The 18,060-nt window shown below is 44.5% G+C and overlaps 1 protein-coding gene across 1 annotated transcript in view; it reads right to left on the minus strand.

The window, feature by feature from the left end:
• The window catches only part of LOC130117622 (intermembrane lipid transfer protein VPS13B-like), a 457,273-nt gene that overhangs the window by 77,252 nt on the left and 361,961 nt on the right, over nt 1-18,060 (minus strand). The window contains exons 43-46 of the mRNA XM_056285747.1: nt 16,030-16,211; nt 15,660-15,880; nt 15,347-15,478; nt 8,567-8,728 (exon numbers count right to left, since the gene is read on the minus strand). Of these exons, the coding sequence (XP_056141722.1) occupies nt 8,567-8,728; nt 15,347-15,478; nt 15,660-15,880; nt 16,030-16,211 (697 nt within the window). The remainder of the gene's footprint in view (nt 1-8,566; nt 8,729-15,346; nt 15,479-15,659; nt 15,881-16,029; nt 16,212-18,060) is intronic.

The raw sequence follows: 18,060 nt of genomic DNA on the forward strand, positions 1-18,060 counted from the left end.
TTCAACACAACGACCCTAAGCACACAACCAAGACAATGAAGGAGTGGCTTCGGGACAAGTCTGTGAATGTCCTTGAGTGGCCAAGCCAGAGCCCAGACTTGAACCCCATTGAATATCTCTGGAAAGACCAGAAAATAGCTGTGCAGCGACGCTCCCCATCTAACCTTACAGAGCTCGAGAGGATCTGAAGAGAAGAATGGGAGAAATACCCCAAATATAGGTGTGCCAAGCTTGTAGCTTCATACCCGAGAAGACTTGAGGCTGTAATCACTGCCGAGGGTGCCTCAACCAAGTACTGACTAAAGGGTGTGAATACTTATGTACATGCAATATTTCAGTTTTTTAAATTTTTAATAAATTTGCAAACATTTCTACAAAACCTTTTTCGCTTTGTCATTATGGGGTACTGTATGTAGATTGATGAGAGAAAAAAAAGGAATTTAATCCATTTTGGAATAAGGCTGTAACATAAAATGTGGGGAAAGTGAAGGGGTGTGAATACTTTCCGGAGTGTATTCACACCTTTGCAGATCCTCTCGTGCAGACTTGTCCCGAAGCCACTCCTTCATTGTCTTGGCTGTGTACTTAGGGTCGTTGTCGTGTTGAAAGCTAAAGCCTTCGCCTCATTCTGAGGTCCTGAGTGCTCTGGAGTAGGTTTTCATCAAGGATCTCTCTGTACTTTGCTCCATTAATCTTTCCCTTGATCCTGACTAATCTCCCAGTTCCTGCCGCTGAAGAACATCCCCACAGCATGATGCTGCAACCACCATGCTTCACTGTAGGGATGGTATTAGCAAGGTGATGAGAGGTGCCTGGTTTCCTCCAGGTGTGACGTTTGGCATTCAGGCCAAAGAGTTCAATCTTGGTTTCATCAGACCAGAGAATCTTGTTTCTCATGGTCCGAGAGTCCTTTAGGTGCTTTCTGGCAAATTCCAAGCGGGCTGTCGTGTGCCTTTTACTGAGCAGAGGCTTCTGTCTGGCCACTCTACCATAAAGGCCTGATTGGTGGAGTGCTGCAGAGATGGTTGTCCTTCTGGAAGATTCTCCCATCTCCACAGAGGAATGCTGAAGCTCTTTCAGAGTGACCATCGGGTTCTTGGTCACCTCCCTGACCAAGGCCCTTCTCCCCCGATTGCTCAGTTTGGCTGGGCGGCCAGCTCTAGGAAGAGTCCTGGTGGATCCAAACTTCTTTCATTTACGAATGATGGAGACCACTGTGCTCTTCAGGAACTTCAGAGCTGTAGAAATTTTTTGTACCCTTCCCCAGATCTGTGCCTTGATACAATCCTGTCTCGGCGGTCCACAGACAATTCCTTTGACTTCATGGCTTGGTTTCTGCTCTGACATGCACTGTCAACAGTGGGACCTTATATAGACAGGTGTGTGCCTTTCCAAATCATGTCCAATCAATTGAATTTACTACAGGTGGACTCCAATCAAGATGTAGAAACATCTCAAGGATGATCAGTGGAAACAGGATGAACCTGAGCTCAATTTTGAGTGTCATAGCAAAGGGTGTGAATACTTATGTACATGCAATATTTCAGTTTTTTATTTTTAATAAATTTGCAAAAAATTCTACAAAACCTTTTTCACTTTGTTGTTATGGGGTATTGTGTGTAGATTGATGAGAAAAAAAGGAATTTAATCCATTTTGGAATAAGGCTGTAACATAACAAAATGTGGGGAAAGTGAAGGGGTGTGAATACTTTCCGGATGCACTGTATATAGGTGAGTTTGAGTGTTATGTGCAGTAGCTTAACTGTTCTTAGGACTGTACTCCTCTGGACAGAGACCTCAGATGTTGTTCCTGGAATCTGCTGGAGCCACTCTCCCAGTTTGGGGGTCACAGTCCCTAGTGCTCCTTTATATAGCCTCTCTCCTCGGGTCTGCTGCTATAGTAGGATTCCACCAGTTCCACGTTCTCAGCCTTTGTCTGTGAATGTCCGGATCCAGTAGCCCATTACTCACCAGGCTGCCCTGGTTCCCCAACACCTGACACAGACCTTGTTAATCCAGGCAACGTCCGAGCCGGTATGACTCTATTCGTGTTACTCTCACTCATATCTGAGGTAGTTGGCTTATATAGCATTAGGACTCTAAGCCACAGACTCTTTTATATACAGTGCCTTGCAAATGTATTCAACCCCCTTGACAGTCATCACTAATTTCTGGATTATAAAAGATACTCTCACACCTGTTTCTGAACAATATTATTTTTGTGAACCCATAAGCTCTAACAGCATGTTCCCAAAGCCAAAATAAGTTATGTTTCGCTGACTTTTTTAAAAAATAAATTAAAAACTAAAATATAGTGCTTGCATAAGTATTCAACCCCCACATATCAATACTTTGTCGAGTACCGTTTGCTGCAATAACAGCCATGATTCTCTTGAGGTAAGTATGTACAAGCTTTGCAGATTCTTCTGGAGTAATTTTTGCCCATTCTTCTTGGCAGAATTTGTACAGGTCTTGCAGGTTGGTGGGATGGTGCCTCTGGACTGTGATTTTTAATCTGTGCCACAGCTTTTCAATGGGGTTGAGGTCTGGATTTTGACTTGGCCACTCCAAAATGTTCACCTTTTTGTTGCTGAGCCATGCCACTGCTGTTTTATTCTTGTGCTTTGGATCATTGTCCCGCTGGAAGGTGAACCTTCTGCCAAGCTTCAGTTTTATGGCAGACGGCAACAGGTTTCCTTCCAATATTTCCCTGTATTTAGCTCCATCCATTCTTCCCTCAATTTGAACAAGGTTCCCAGTGCCTGCAGATGAAAAGCAACCCTATAGCATTATGCTGCCACAGCCATGCTTCACTGTAGAGAGGGTGTTTTTTAGGGCATGAGCAGTGTTAGGGTTGCACCAGAAATTAGTGATGACTGTCAAGGGGGGGTTGAATACTTTTTGTAAGGCACTGTGTGTGTGTGTGTGTGTGTGTGTGTGTGTGTGTGTGTGTGTGTGTGTGTGTGTGTGTGTGTGTGTGTGTGTGTTTGTGTGTGTGTGTGTGTGTGCGTGCGTGTGTGTGTGTGTGTGTGTGTATATATATATATAGCATTTTTTTCCGGAAACTGTCATTGGTGTTGATAGAAGTGCTCAACTAATGAGGAGCAGAATATCAATACAGATGCAGGAAAAAAAACTTTAATACATAGCAGTTATGCATTAAAAAGTTACTGGAAATTTGTGTTTGGTGGATTATTCCTTTGTTGTAACATTGCTTCTTGGCAATAAATCTTATACCGTTGGAAGCTTGTTTATTTCCCTTTTAAATGGTGCCACATTTGTAAGTAACATGCATTTGTGGGATGAGCAGCAGAGCTGAGTATGTGGGTTGCGCCCATGAAAAATTTGCCAAATCTTCTCTGCCAATGCCAAACAGCTTATTTTGCTGTTGCTATTGACTCTTGTTTTGAGCTTCTGGTACTCCAGCTGCTGACAATCAGGTGCCTGATATAAGAGTTATTGCCAAGAAGCATTGTTACACAAATTTCCTTACTTTTTGTGCTAAGTTTAGATAAAGAACCTCAGAATTGCACCTCTGCTCTTTGCAGATGATGTGGTTTTCTTGGCTTCATCAGAATATGACCTCCAGCGTGCACTGGGGCGGTTTGCAGCTGAGTGTGAAATGGCCGGGATGAGAGTCAGCACCTCCAAGTCTGAGACCATGGTTCTCTACTGGAAAATGGTGGATTGCTCCCTCTGGGTTGGGTATGAGTCATTGCCTCAAGTGAAAGAGTTCAAGTATCTCAGGGTCTTGTTCACGAGTGAGGGTAGGATGGAGCGGGAGATTGACAGACGGATTGGTGCAGCATCAGCAGTAATGCGGACGTTGTACCGGACCATTGTGGTCAAGAAGGAGCTGAGCCGGAAGGCAAAGCTCTCAATTTACCAGTCAATCTTCGTTCCAACCCTCACCTATAGTCATGAGCTTTGGGTAGTGACCAAAAGGGTGAGATCGCGGATACAAGCGGCTGAAATGAGTTTCTTCCGTAGGGTGTCTGGGCTCAGCCTTAAAGATAGGGTGAGGAGCTCGGACATCTGGGGGGAGCTCGGCGTATAGCCACTGCTCCTTCGCATTGAAAGGAGCCAATTGAGATGGTTCGGGCATCAGGTTAGGATGCCTTTTGGGCGCCTTCCTTTGGAGGTTTACTGGGCCCAGCCAACTGGAAGGAGACCCCGGGGTAGACCCAGCACTCGCTGGCGGGACTATATGTCCAATCTGGCCTGGGAACACCTTGGGATCCCCCAGGAGTGGCTGGAGGGCATTGCTGGGGAGAGGGACGTCTTGGAAAAGTGGCTGAAGATGAATGAAATGAATGAATATATATATATATATATATATATATATATGTGTGTGTGTGTGTGTGTGTGTGTGTGTTGTGTGTGTGTGTTTGTTTGAATAAATATGATCATGGGTGAAAAAAAATTGGGGTTGAAGAACATGACTGCTCCAATCAGCGCTTTTAATCCATCCTATAACTGTGATTGGCAGCATAAAGAGGGAGATAAATAGAAAGAGAGAGAGAGAGAGAGGAAAACACAGGAAAAAAGAGCAGGAGAGTGTCCCTGTGTGGGGTTTGTACTTCCCTGCTAAAATGCCCTGACTTGAACAATCGTCTTAGAGACACGACAGGTATTCTGAGGTGGTGGTGGTGATGGGACACACACTAGAGACTGCTTAGGATCACAAGCATCAACCACTCTTTCCTAGGTCCTCTCCTTTTAATTGCGTGTACGTGTGTGTGTGTGTATGCATGTACACACACACACACACACACACACACAAAGGACTGCTGAGAATTCCACTTATGCCTGTCTGTTTAAGCTCATATTGAAACAACAGCAGGTATAGTCATCTGGCAAGGACCCTCTTTCGCTCTCACATACTCGCTATATTCCCTACCTAGTCTCTCTGCTCGTATTTGGTGGCCATAGTTGAGTGAGGGAGTGAGAAGTAAGGATCAAAATGCTATGATAAAATCCTGTTGGCAGCGCTGCTCATCTAGGTTTCCGCAACAGGCTTCCTATGCATCATGATCTCAGAATACAGAGGAGAGGTGGCCTGAGGAACAAATGAACAAATTGCTGGTGGTGTTGGTGGCATATTGTTGGTGGTGTTGTTACACCATTGAGAGAGAGAGAGAGAGAGAGAGAGAGAGAGAGAGAGAGAGAGAGAGAGAGAGACACACACACACACACACACACACACACACACATGCACAGGACCGCTGAGGCCTCCCATAAAAGTCATCACTAGTTACGGATAATAGGGGTGGGGAGGCTTTAATTTGAAGTGTGTGTGTGTGTGTGTGTGCGTGTGTGTTGTAATAAGTCAGGGACAGGATGGAGGTCAGACCCAGGATGAAAATATCTAGAGGTGGAGGTGACAATGGAGAGAGATGAACTTTGGACAGAATAACATGAGTGGTTGGGGGAAAGAGAGAGCCAGAGCTACTGACCTAGCTCAGTGATGTGGCCGTGAATGAAATGACTGAGTTTGTTGGAGGGAACAGGATCAGGCCAGGGAAGGACACTCAGAGAGAGCTGGACTAAACCAGAGGAAAGGGGAGAGAATGGCCAAGGAACAGGCCAGATGTAGATCAGGGCTACTAAGACAAGGTCGTGAACTCTGACAAAGGGACTGCGCTAACTGGGGTGTGACACAGATGAGGGGGACACACTTGCTTTCCAGAATGGTCCCCAGACAGAGGGGGATACAGGACCGGGAGGCCAGAAACAGGACAGGCCAGGCTTTGCCAAGTGAGATCAGCCAGAATGGCCGTGAACTCGATAGCAGGGGACTGTGCTTTGAGGGTATAGTATGCAGGGACAGGGACAGGGCTGGGAGCTCTCTGCTGTTGTGTTTGGACACTCCTGAGAGGAATTCACAAAAGAATAGTTCAGACACCAGCAAACAGAGACAGTCCAGGTCTATTGAGGTCATTCAGTTAGTGGAGGAGAGAGATGAGGGATGGATAACAGAGAGTGTTCTGGACCAAACTATTAAAGGAAGAATGTCCAGCCACATTTCTTCAATACTGCATTAGTGCTTAGGACCCAGATTGGTTTTATGCCTGTGTGGTGAGTCAAGAGCATGACAGAAAACAATAAAAAGGTAGTACCCTTTCATTTGACTGTCTAATTGCTACATGGGTCTAGATCTGATTTTTAACTGATGAAACGGTTAATGGTTTATTGGTTATTTGGTGGGGAGGTGAGAAAGGCCTTCTGTCAAAAGAAAACCCTGAAGGCATCGGACGTCCCTACAGACGCAATTGGCTGGGTCTGCGGGTGGGAAGCCGGATGTGGGTATGTGTCCTGATCACTGCACTAGTGCCTCCTCTGGTCGATTGACACCTGTTTGGGGGGGGGGGGATGGGACTGGGGGGAAATAGCATGATCCTCCCACATGCTATGTCCCCCTGGCGAAACGCCTCACTGTCAGGTGAAAAGAAGCGGCTGGCAACTCCACATGTATCAGAGGAGGCATGTGGTAGTCTGCAGCACTCCCTGGATCAGCAGAGGGGGTGGAGTAGCAACCAGGATGGCTCAGAAGAGTGGGGTAATTGGCCAAGTACAACGGGGGGGTCCAAAAATAAAAGAAAACCCTGAAGGTAAAGCTGAAAGGTGGAACAACAAGGTCTGCTATCTTAAGAGTTCAAAGACCAATATTATGTAAATAGGACTGGACACAGATGTCATCACCTTGCATAAACTCATGGTTGATGCAACTATTATATGGAAGCAGAACTGTTTCGCTCCCCTCACGCACATTTACTGATGAAGTTGTTTATTTGGTGTGGCTATTCAAACATCAAGGAAAAAGGATGAAGACAGAAAATTCAATGCAAGCAAAACGAAGCTCTCACCTGTTCCCTTCATGTCCAAGGAGCTAACCACTACTGTAAAATTTAGCAAGTTTGGAATTTGGGTAAATCATCAAGCCACCTCAGAGGTGAGATTCTGTACATAGTGTGTGTGTGTGTGTGTGTGTGTGTGTGTGTGTGTGTGTGTGTGTGTGTGTGTGTGTGTGTGTGTGTGTGTGTGTGTGTGTGTGTGTGTGTGTGTGTGTGTGTGTGAATGAAGATGGAAAACATTGATGCAGGTCTCAGGCTGTAAGGGGGAGATAAAGGCAGGGTGTAGGACAGGAGGTGGGGGGGTAGAGGAAGGAAATGGGGGGGCACCTGGTGGGAGTGTGGGCGGGGAAGGGAGACTCAGGAGAAGACAGGATGAGAGAGGATGGTGGATGCGGATGATAGTCAGTGAGGTGAGGGATCTTGAGCAGGGGGTGTACGTGTATGTGGAAAGAGTTGGATATGAGTTATGAAATTCCAGGAGGAGACAGCGGGGGTGAGATGGGGAGATGAGAAGGGCAGAAAGGAAGAGAGAAAGAGACAGAGATAGAAAGAAAGAGAGAGAAAGATATCTGTGGAATGACGCTTAAATACAGCCAGTGTTGGTTTGGACACTACAAATATTTTGGGATTTCAGGCAAACAGCAGGTCCACTTAAAGCTTACAGTAGACTGATTCCTGATGGTTACAAAAACACTTGGAGAGCTGAGTAACTCTTGAGAAATACAAATCCCTCTCTTATCAGTTTCATTGTTTTCATAACCCTCAAATGTAATTAGGTTATATGTTGGAATTAGCCATGAGGCTGAAACACTGGCAGGAACTTTATCACCAACTGAATAAGTTTTACATGATGAGGTTGTTTGGCCAAGTTCACTAGCTCCTTATTTATCCAATATTACAAATCATGCCCAGCTTGAGCACACAAATTTCATACACCAGAGAAACACGAGCAAATAACACATGACAAAGCCATCTTGGAATCACATTCTTCATGGATGATGACATCTGGCCCATTTGGACATTTCTTTCTTCTCAAACGTCCTTGAAAGCGGAGGTCATTTTGACTCACTGGTAAAGTGAGATGTGATATTCACTACCCCAGTATGCCAGAGTGCTGTTCAGTGTGTGTGCGTGTGTGTTGGGAGAGTGAGGTAAGAGCACCGATTAACCATGATCGATGATTAATACGACTTGACTTACTGACTTACTGTGAGCAATTATGGCCATGTCTTTTCTCAAGTTCGACTTTCTCACACTCGCCGTGGAACACATGGGGGTCGTGAAACATGTGCTCACCAAACACACACACATGCTGCAGATCGCCAGCCCACCCTCTGCTCAACCTCAAAACCACGAAGGGTTAAATATAATCAATCTTCTTTAACAATGCTGTCAGGACACTGTCAGAGAGTGCTGACATAGACACACAGATAGTGGCTGAATGCTGATGAGGATATGACTGTGTTTGTGTGTGTGGGTAAGGGAGACCGTGTTTCAGTAAATATATCTGTGCCCATTATTACTATTTTTTATCTCTGAATGTTTAAGTATATGCAAATGGTTTTCAGCATATTTGTATGAGGGGTATGCATGTGTGCATGTGCACACGTGCAAATGAGCAGAAATTTGTGCCCATGTATGGTTGCTTTAACCTTGTGTGTGTGTGTGTGTGTGTGTGTGTGTGTGTGTGTGTGTGTGTGTGTGTGTACTACCTGAGGAGACTTGTGGGATCTCCAACTGTACTGGTGGCTATGGAGGCTGGCCAGCAACACATTCTCATCAGTGTCTACTTGTCCAAAGCGCAGCATCTCGTGGGTGTCATTGCAGATCACATAGTGGCTGTACACCAGCTCCTCAGTCTTAGGGTTCCCATTCTGGGGGGTGGGGGGTGGGGGGTGGAATAAGTCACAGGTGGTTGTTTGGTCAGATGGATGGATAGATGGATGGTTAGATGGTTACCTGTTTACATTGCGTAAATATAAAGCCCCCTGAGAATGCAGTGTGATTTAAGGCTATACAAAAAAAAACTTGACTTGTTTTAACATGGATGAATGGATGAACGGATGGGTAGAGATAAGGAACAAAGAAAGATGAGGGGCGGAACATACAGAGATTATACATAAAAGTGTTTGTATGCCTCTGTATGTGTCTATATGGTGTAAGTGTGTGTGTGTGTGTGTGTGTGTATGTGTTTGTGCATGTCAGTCTTAGTGTGTTTGCGTGATATCTAATAGGTGCAAATCTTCATGGCTAGCTGTCAGCCTTTGGGAGGGTGAGCTGAGTGACATCATCCCTGGGAGCAACACAACCCCAGGAGGCCAGTGAATCATATCACAGTCTGACAGCCATCCAGGCTGGAGCAGCTTGAAGTGGGCTGCAGAGCCAAATCTACCCCCTGGTCCCACACAAAACCTCCAGGAGGCCTTTCTCCTGAACAGACCCTGGACTCCTTCACATCAATTCCAATTACAGACGCACCTCTTCCTTCAAAGAGCCGAGTGTTTCTTGCTCCCTACAACAAACCGGCTTGGCGATGTCAACTCGTGTAAAATAGCAACCAAGTTTGTGTGTGCATTTTTTTTTCTTTCTCAAATCCAGCACTGAAAAAAAAAACGGAAAAAAATCCCTGGGCTGCTCAGAAGGCATTCCTGCTGGTAAGAGTCATCAATGTATTGTGGTTTGTAAGGAGAAAACAATATGGTGGAGCCAGGCCCACCTACAGCCTCGGTTCAGTGAGAAGGCTCCGTAGAAAAAGCAAGCCGAACGGAGATGCTGTCCACTCATACGTCACCTCGCATGCAAGAGAGCAGAGTTCACTGGCCTGATATCGAAAACACCACGTTGAAGGCAGAGGGGTGTGCGTCAAAGCTCCCACTCACAAAAGTTCAAGTACACAAATTTGAAACATCAAATGAAATTAAATGGGCCAGTATGTGCGTATGTAAGAAAGACAGTGTGTGGCAGGTTTAAGTGGTTGGGTGTGTTGGTATGTGTGTGTGTGTGTGTGTGTATATCACTTGTGCTTCTTCCAAAGGCTCTTTGGCTCTGCTGGGATCTATCCTCCACACCCCTCCCTGTCTCCTCACACATACAACCGTAGTTCCGACAGATTCTCAGTGACTACTAAACTATCCTGACCAAGACGGACCATAGCCTGCTGTATACTTTTAAAATAGCAGGAGGAGAAAGGCTTGATGGTTTAAAGGGGCTGGCAGTAAAAGCTCTAAGTCTGACTGCCAAGCACGTTTCGGTCCTGGGATGTTGCTGCTATTGAAAATGAAGGGGAAAGCTTACACCATTAAAAGAGGATAGATGATATAGGAGAAAGAGAGAGGAGGACAGAGAGAGAAAAAGAGCGAGTGAGAGAGAGAGAGAGAGAGAGAGAGAGAGAGAGAGAGAGAGAGAGAGAGAGAGAGAGAGAGAGAGAGAGAGAGAGAGAGAAAGAGTGAGAGTGTGTGTGAGAGAAAGAGAGAGAAAGAGCGAGATTGAGCGAGAGAGCAGAAGATGACAGCTGCAACAGCAGGCCAAATCCATTTCCAGTTTTATAGTGCAATGTTATCTGTGCTTGCATTTGAATATGACATTGTAATTTTACTAACTTCCTGTTGCCCTCTTTAAGATGCCATCACTAAGCCCTCTCTTTGATGGTATCATCTTACAACTCCCATTCATTGGGCAACATGATACAGACATCAGTAAAGCATCCTCCAGTAATCACGATCACTAAAATATAATATAACATTACTGAGGTAAAGATATTTAGAAAATCAACACAAACGTCTCGTTAAAAAAGAACAAGATGACCGCTTCTCTCTCAGAGATGGCAGCATCATTAAGGAAAGTATCCATTTCTGTAATCCACCCAGATGGCATTACCTCGTTTTCATAGTCTAGCCTAGATCTGTGGGGCAGAGAGACCTTTATAAAAGATAAGGAGAGCAACATGTCTAATACACAGACAGTAAATGTTGACTCCCATGCAATGGGATATCGTGTCCACTGTTCACAAGTCGAGGTGATGGGGAGACCTGTAAAACCAACATCATGAAACGATAAGCGGATGGCGAAACACACCATCCTGGCCCACGAATCTTCCACAACCAGCAATGTGATTTCTCTATTCATTGTCTTTCCAGGTGCAGACAGACAGAGAGAGAGAGCGAGAGAGAGAGAGAGAGAGAGAGAGAGAGAGAGAGAGAGAGAGAGAGAGAGAGAGAGAGAGAGAGAGAGAGAGAGAGAGAGAGAGAGAGAGAGAGAGAGAGAGAGAGAGAGAGAGAGAGAGAGAGAGAGAGAAAATTCCTGTAGTCTCACTCTCACATGTAATGGCCTCTGGGTGCTCTGTGAGAAAGTGGGGTGCGTAAATACTACTGGGCTTTTGTGTGGCTTTCCTCTAAAGCCACTTCCCTGGGGTTAGGGGCTGGGGGGAGCCCAGATTGAAGCTGAGGTTGGTGGCTGAGAACTGGCAATGGATGGATGGGGTCTGAGGTTACAGTGGTGGGGACTGAGTTGGGGGCCATTGGAAGCTGTGGAGCGAAAGGATAAAAGCTTGCTCATATTTTGTTCATTATTCATAGAAATTATGCACCAAATTGTCCTAATATTCTTTTTTTTTCTGCTGGGTGAAGTGACAAAGACTTACATGACTTTCACCTCAATCATCATTAACTGGTGCTATATATTGTACCAGATTCTTTTGGTAACCACCTGGTACTGAGGATGCATCAAAATCAACATTGTGAGATGGCTATTAGCCTTGTGTAGTTACAATGGCTGCCACAGGTCTTCTGATAAACTGGCATATGATAGGCACTGGTAAGTTGTATGGGATTCACAGCTGATGTGTAACTATGGCAAGTGGATTAACAAGCTATGTCTTTCTATTGTGCATTAGGTTTTATAGGTGCACAAAAGAGATTACCAGTGAATGCCAGGAAGAATACTTTCTATCTTTTATTTGGATGGGTCTAAAACTCTTTCAACTGTTCCAGTTGTGTCAGTCTGGTACGACTGTGCATGGGCTCTTGAGGTACTCTGATTTTGTGGTAGTTGAAGAGTCTTTGCTTTTATGGAAGCCCAACACGATTCAATGCGGCCCCGCATACCACATCACAACAGGCCTGCCTGCCAGCCTTGACACCAGGAAACATGAAAATCACTGCAACAATTACACATGTTAGGATACATCCTTCTGTTGCGGAAGGACATAGCCTGTTTACATTTTTCCCAACTGCCCTTGATTATGTTTTCAGTTGAGATCAGGCGGATTTGTTTCTTACCCCAAAGTCATAGTGCAAGTTTATGCATGTGTATGTACCCCGTGTGTATGTCTTTGCATGTGTGCGTGTAGACTCTAGCCCTCCATCAGCATGAAACCTCTCAGATGAGCAGAGAAGGCCTTCACCTTTAGACCTGCAGTGCAACACACCACCTCAGACAGCCTGTTGTTAATCGTACCCATACAAGGTTTTTATCCCACATACACAGCTTGTTCCATGGGCGCCGCTTTCACAACTTCCTTCTGAGGCAAGCCAAATGTTTTTTAACAAGAGCAGTTCCTAATGGAGCAGCTTTTAGTACTTGACCTTTCTCTCTACCCCTCACTCTGGTTCTATTGTGCCCACATGCAGCTTACTTTACTTATAATTATAGAGTGTTTTCCCCCTCTTGTTCTGCAGAGTGGTGAAGGCTGGAGATACTTAGAGGTTCTCCGCTAGTTAGGTCGCTGCTTCTGTTTAGGCTGAATCAAGATAATTCAGCAGGCTTAATTACTTTATGATTCAAGTCCACACCAATAAAACTATGGAGGAGGAGGAGGCCTGACAAATAGTGTTTGTGTTTGTATGTCTATGTTTAGAGCTACGTCTGTGTATGACCGGAGAATCTTGTTTTCTGTCTCTGTGGCGCGTATGTGTGGAAGATAATGAGTATGTATGTGTGTGTCTGTGTGTGTTTATGCACATGCCTCTCCACTGAGCCTCATGCAGTGCATCTAGTACAAACTGATGAGTCATAGATGAGGGCCATTGACGGCATACAAAGAGCCAAACATATCACCCAATCAGCATCTGAAAGTGCATGGTCTAACCATTAACTTAACATGTCATGCCTGGCATGGTGGGTAAAACCTGCCATGGATACCGACGTGTCCAAAACACTCCAGTAAAGTTGGAATGTGACCTTTTGATAGAGCACCACCAACCCTATAAATTATTATTTATGGCCAATTTAACCAGCAGAAATAGGGAACATTCACTGGCCATACTGTGCTGAATGATGCAATGATGGAGGGAAGGGTCAATGACCCATCATCAAATACAGTCTATTAAGTGCTGCTGATGAGTCAATGATGCCACTGAGTGAAAACAAAGGTATTAAGCCATGAGCCAAAATGGTCACTCTGCAATTCTTTGTAGATTTTTACTGCACCTCATTTAATTTCCTTTTCCACAGGTAAAACACCACAGCAGATCCTAGAAAAACACAGCCAATTATTTTTCTCATCTTGCTGTGTTTGTGGGCGTATGTGTATGTGTGTGTCCATGTGTTTGAAATCAAAAGACTACCTCAAGCCTCCAGAGGCTAGTATATGACTCAGCACAGTCACAGCTGAGCTGACTAAGGCCATGATAGGGCACACCAAGCCAGGGAAATTAGGGTGTGTGTATGTGTATGTGTGTGTGGTAGACTAGCGGGTAGGGGACTAGGGCCAGATGAGGCCTTGGCAGGTGTCGGCACTCAAATTTTACCATGTTTTCACAGGCAACAGTTCACACACAAACATTCTGGCTACCAGAGGTAGTGCTGAGAGCTAAGAACTGAGAGATGATGAGGGCTATAGAGCCAGAAGCCAGAGAACTGGCACACTGAATCCTTTAAATCTGCAAATCTACATTAAGCTGAATGTGCAGGTGTTTTCTAGAAGTTCTATGTCTATGGTGAAAGAGCCATAATAGGTCACAAGGACTTTCCAGGGAGTTGGGCAATTTGTTTAGATGATTTTATATCAGGTACAATAATGTTCTTTCTGCACATCCAGTAATGAGCTTAAAAGAATAATTGATTTAAATTTAACGTGTAAGGTAAGAAAACATCTCAGTGTAAATGTTATTAAAAACAATCCATAGGTACACACTAATACTGAGTGCAATCAAACCACAACCCAAAACAGGAGAGGACTAAATCTATCCATCCATTCATTTTCCAAGTCGTTTATCTGGAGCCTATCCCAGCAGTCATAGGGCGGAAGGCAGGGAAACAACCTGGACAAATCGCCAGTCCATCTCAGGGCAGACACATTCACACCTAGGGACAATTTAGTAAGTCCGATTCACCTGACCTTCATGTCTTTGGACTGTGGTAGGAAACCGGAGCACTCGGAGGAAACCCGGGGGGGAAGACTAAATACATAATATAATATCACATATATGTATTAGCTCCTACATGCTGTAGGAAATAACAATTTAGCCATGTCCAAATGATGATTTGATGGGAATGGCATCTGAAATTACTGAATGTATCCCATTTGTTAAATGTAGATTTTAGGTAAGAAATGGGGAAACCAATATTTAAAGTTGAACCCACTGATCAGATCACAGATATGTACACAGCCTGTCAGCCTTATACTGCTCATCATTTGGATTCTCATCCAAACCCTCAACTCTGTTCTTTATCATTACTATGGAATGTCAGTGAGATCATTTGCTTACTCCGTATTACATGGAGTAGTTTCGGTTGTGATTTTGAGAGGGTGTAAACAACTTACAACAAAAAAGGGATATCACATTGATAAATATATACTGCTTGCTACGTGACATGAAGGCTGAAGGCAAATGTATGGTCTTCCGCCATTTAAAATGCATCAAACAGCAATCCCTTTTAGTGCCTCATCCGCTAAAATTCATTTACACATTTGTGTGAAAATTACCTCCTCTCTACCTTTTAGAATAGCATCTTTTTCCTTCACATGGCTCCATAATACACTGAAGTAGCCTTTTTTTTTCCTTATAAAGGTTATTGTGTACTCTTAGAGTGAGCACCCCCCCACAAAAAATAAAATTCAACCCAACTGGTAATATTTCAAACTGTGAGTATAAAAGCCGGGAAAACCTTGGTAAATGTGTATATGCTTTCTTTTGATTGATCACTTTCCTCTGCACAATATTATTCATACAGTAAGATAGGAAACTAGAATCAATTCAGATCTGAATGCAGCACATACTTCACTGTATTCCATGGAGTGTGATTCATACTAATGGTATATTCAGTCTGATCCACGCTTCATTGAGTTTTGTGCCAATGATGATTTTATACTTATCTGTTGTATTAGCTTTTTATTGTCTACCCTGCTTTATTTTGATTTTATGCTGTCTGATACAGTGCTGCTTGTTTTTTTAACTATGTTCTGTACGGTGTCCTTAAGTGCTCTGAAAGGCGCCCACAAATAACATGTATTATTATTACTAAGTAGGGTGGTTATTTCTGCCCCCTTTTACCTGTTGCCAACTGTGTAGGGCAGTGTCCAGGGTGTGGATGGCATACTGGCTAATGCTGAGGAACACTGGCTCCACAAATACACTGCCATCCAGCAGTGTGCTCTGGGGGGAGTGTGTAGATGCAGCCTGGCCCTGGGACCAACACAAGAAAATAATCATTTAAACTGCATTTTGTAATTTAAATTTGGTTGCACATCATTTCATCACAAACTTATGTTTAGATCACCAATGCATTTACAGACTAAAAAAGCCTCTGAATGCAAGGGTTGACTGGACCAGCAAATGCAGCCATGACTCAAACTCCTAAACCCACCTGTAGTGTGACAGGCTGTAGGAGTTGGAGGTGTGTTAGGTTTCGATACTCCAGCAGCCTGCAGTCCACTTGGGTGGAGAAGTTGTACTCCTGACAAAGATGCGGTCTGTTGCTCCACTGGCGCAGGAACACCTGGGGCGCGTGAGCACCAATCACCATAAACTCCTGCTCCTGAGGTAACTTCCTGTCTGGCAGGAAGGGGCGAAGATGCCGGCAAGGAACTGTAGGAGTGACAGTAAGCCAGGTACTCATTTAGGATGATTGAGTTTGGTTAAAAGCATTCAGCTGTCACCCGGGCAGTTACTTTTCACACTGCCCTTTATCTGATCTTACACGGTTTACATTTGTGGCTGTGTGCACCCTCCCCTACCTGTGCCCAGCTGCTCCAGATGGAGGCAGAGGTGCACTTCCAGCTGTGCCAGGTGGAGGGAGACACCGAGGGAGGGGACAAACCAGGGGGCGAAGCAGGAGTCCACTCGAGCACAGGCTGCCAATGCCATGGGAGACACCAACTGGTCACAGGGCAGCTGGGAACCAGACTCACTGTCTGAACTGGAGAGAAGAGGATTTAGATTTGTAAGCTAACAAACATTTAGATGTAGAGAGTTTGTATTTGCTGTGAATGACAAACGCGGCAAATATACAAAGTCGAAAAAGTAACAAAGCACTCTTTGATGCTGGTAAAAATTAGACAGACATTATTTTACATGGCAAAGCACTGGAGGAAGGACTAAAAAAAATGGACTAATGCAGTCCAGCCTCAGAGAGTGTTAAGGATAAAATAAAGACAGAGATTTTCTGTCATCCCTCAGTTGTTTTCCAATATCAAGGGCACAGGCGGAGTTGCAAAACAACAGCCGCAAAGATTCCAATCGCTGATTACAATAATCTGATTCCTATTAGAGGCTGAATGCTTTTGTGTTTAGTTCAGTGTTTCAAAAATGTGTGAATTCCTCAATAAAAAAATAAAAAAATAAAAACTAAAGTAAAATAAAACGTTCCAATCCATAAAAGAGGAAATACAGAGTTCCTTCTGCTCATCTGAAGTTGGGAGTGTAGGTAGACTGTTAGGGGCTGTGGTTGCCAGGAGACCCTCTCCATGGACATTAATTGTATGTCATGGTTGATGATGGGGAATGGAAGGTAATTGAAGTGAATGACCATTTGCTCTGTAATTTGCTGCTACTATGATCCACCATAAAAAATTCCAGGAGGAAACGCTCAAGACGCGAAAAACGCTGGTGCAGCAGAGCGCTCTTTAAAAAGATAAGCATCATATGTTGACAATTTTCATTACTTCCAGTTGGCAGGGCAGCCAAGTTATTTTTCTCGTGGAAACTAAAGTAAGGCAGATGAAACGAGTGAATAGGGAGAGGGAATCAATTTTGATCAAAAAGGACAAATAATTTAAACATAAAGGAAATGTTGTGTTTGGAGTATGATTATAATGAAACACAGATGTATATTTTGCTTTACACTGGATCTGGTGCTGCAGGATTTTTTTTCCCTATTTCTTCCCTTACATGTTTTCTTTTTCCTCCTATTCTGCTCCTCTGGAGCTCTCTAAGCTGCACAGAATGTGGGCTTGGCAGTTCTCTTCCACTAAAAGTTCCCTAAACCCCAGGAGGAAGTGAGAAATAAGGAGAGAGAGAGAGAGAAAGAGAGAGAGACAAAAAGACAGAAGGGAACAGCAAATGACAACAAGAAAGAATCGGGGGCAGAGATGGGCGAGGTACGGATCAAAAGAGAAAGAGCGGGAGTATGCTAAGAGATGTGATAGAGATGACGAGAAGAGGCAAAGGTAGTCAGTCAGAGCAGGGAAGTAAAATATGTTCTGTTTGAGGTGTTTCGGCGCTTTGCAGATCCAGCCAAGCCCAACCCGGCCTAACTCAACCAAGCCCAACCCAACCCAGGCCAGATCGGGTCTAGAAATGAATGAGCTATCCCCAAGGGGGGCTTCTATACTCTCCTTGCTTCCCGTGAGCTTCCCCCAACGATTAGATACACTCAAGGTAAGCAGGAAGGAATCCGGATGGGCCCTGACAGGCACTTGGTGTGCTGGGAAATCTCATTAGGCCGATCTGAACGCCTTCCAAGCCCGCTCCCTGCTCCTGCACGCCAGATGTGAGGCGAGGGACACACTGTTAGCTTTTGTGCTGGGTCTGGGTGCACACTCGCCTTACTTTCCTTTATGCTGGACCACATATTTATCTTACGTTCACACATTAACACACATACTCATGCACTCAGGTTAACACATGCATACACACTCAGGTGAACACATCACTATGCAAACACTACTCATGCATGCTAAAAGCACAAACTCACATCCACCCACTTGTGCATGTACATACAATTCATATGAGATAACACATGTACACACGCACCAGCACAGGCAAGC

This window comes from Lampris incognitus, chromosome 9 (genome assembly GCF_029633865.1).
Source record: "Lampris incognitus isolate fLamInc1 chromosome 9, fLamInc1.hap2, whole genome shotgun sequence".
Taxonomy (NCBI): Eukaryota; Metazoa; Chordata; class Actinopteri; order Lampriformes; family Lampridae; genus Lampris; species Lampris incognitus.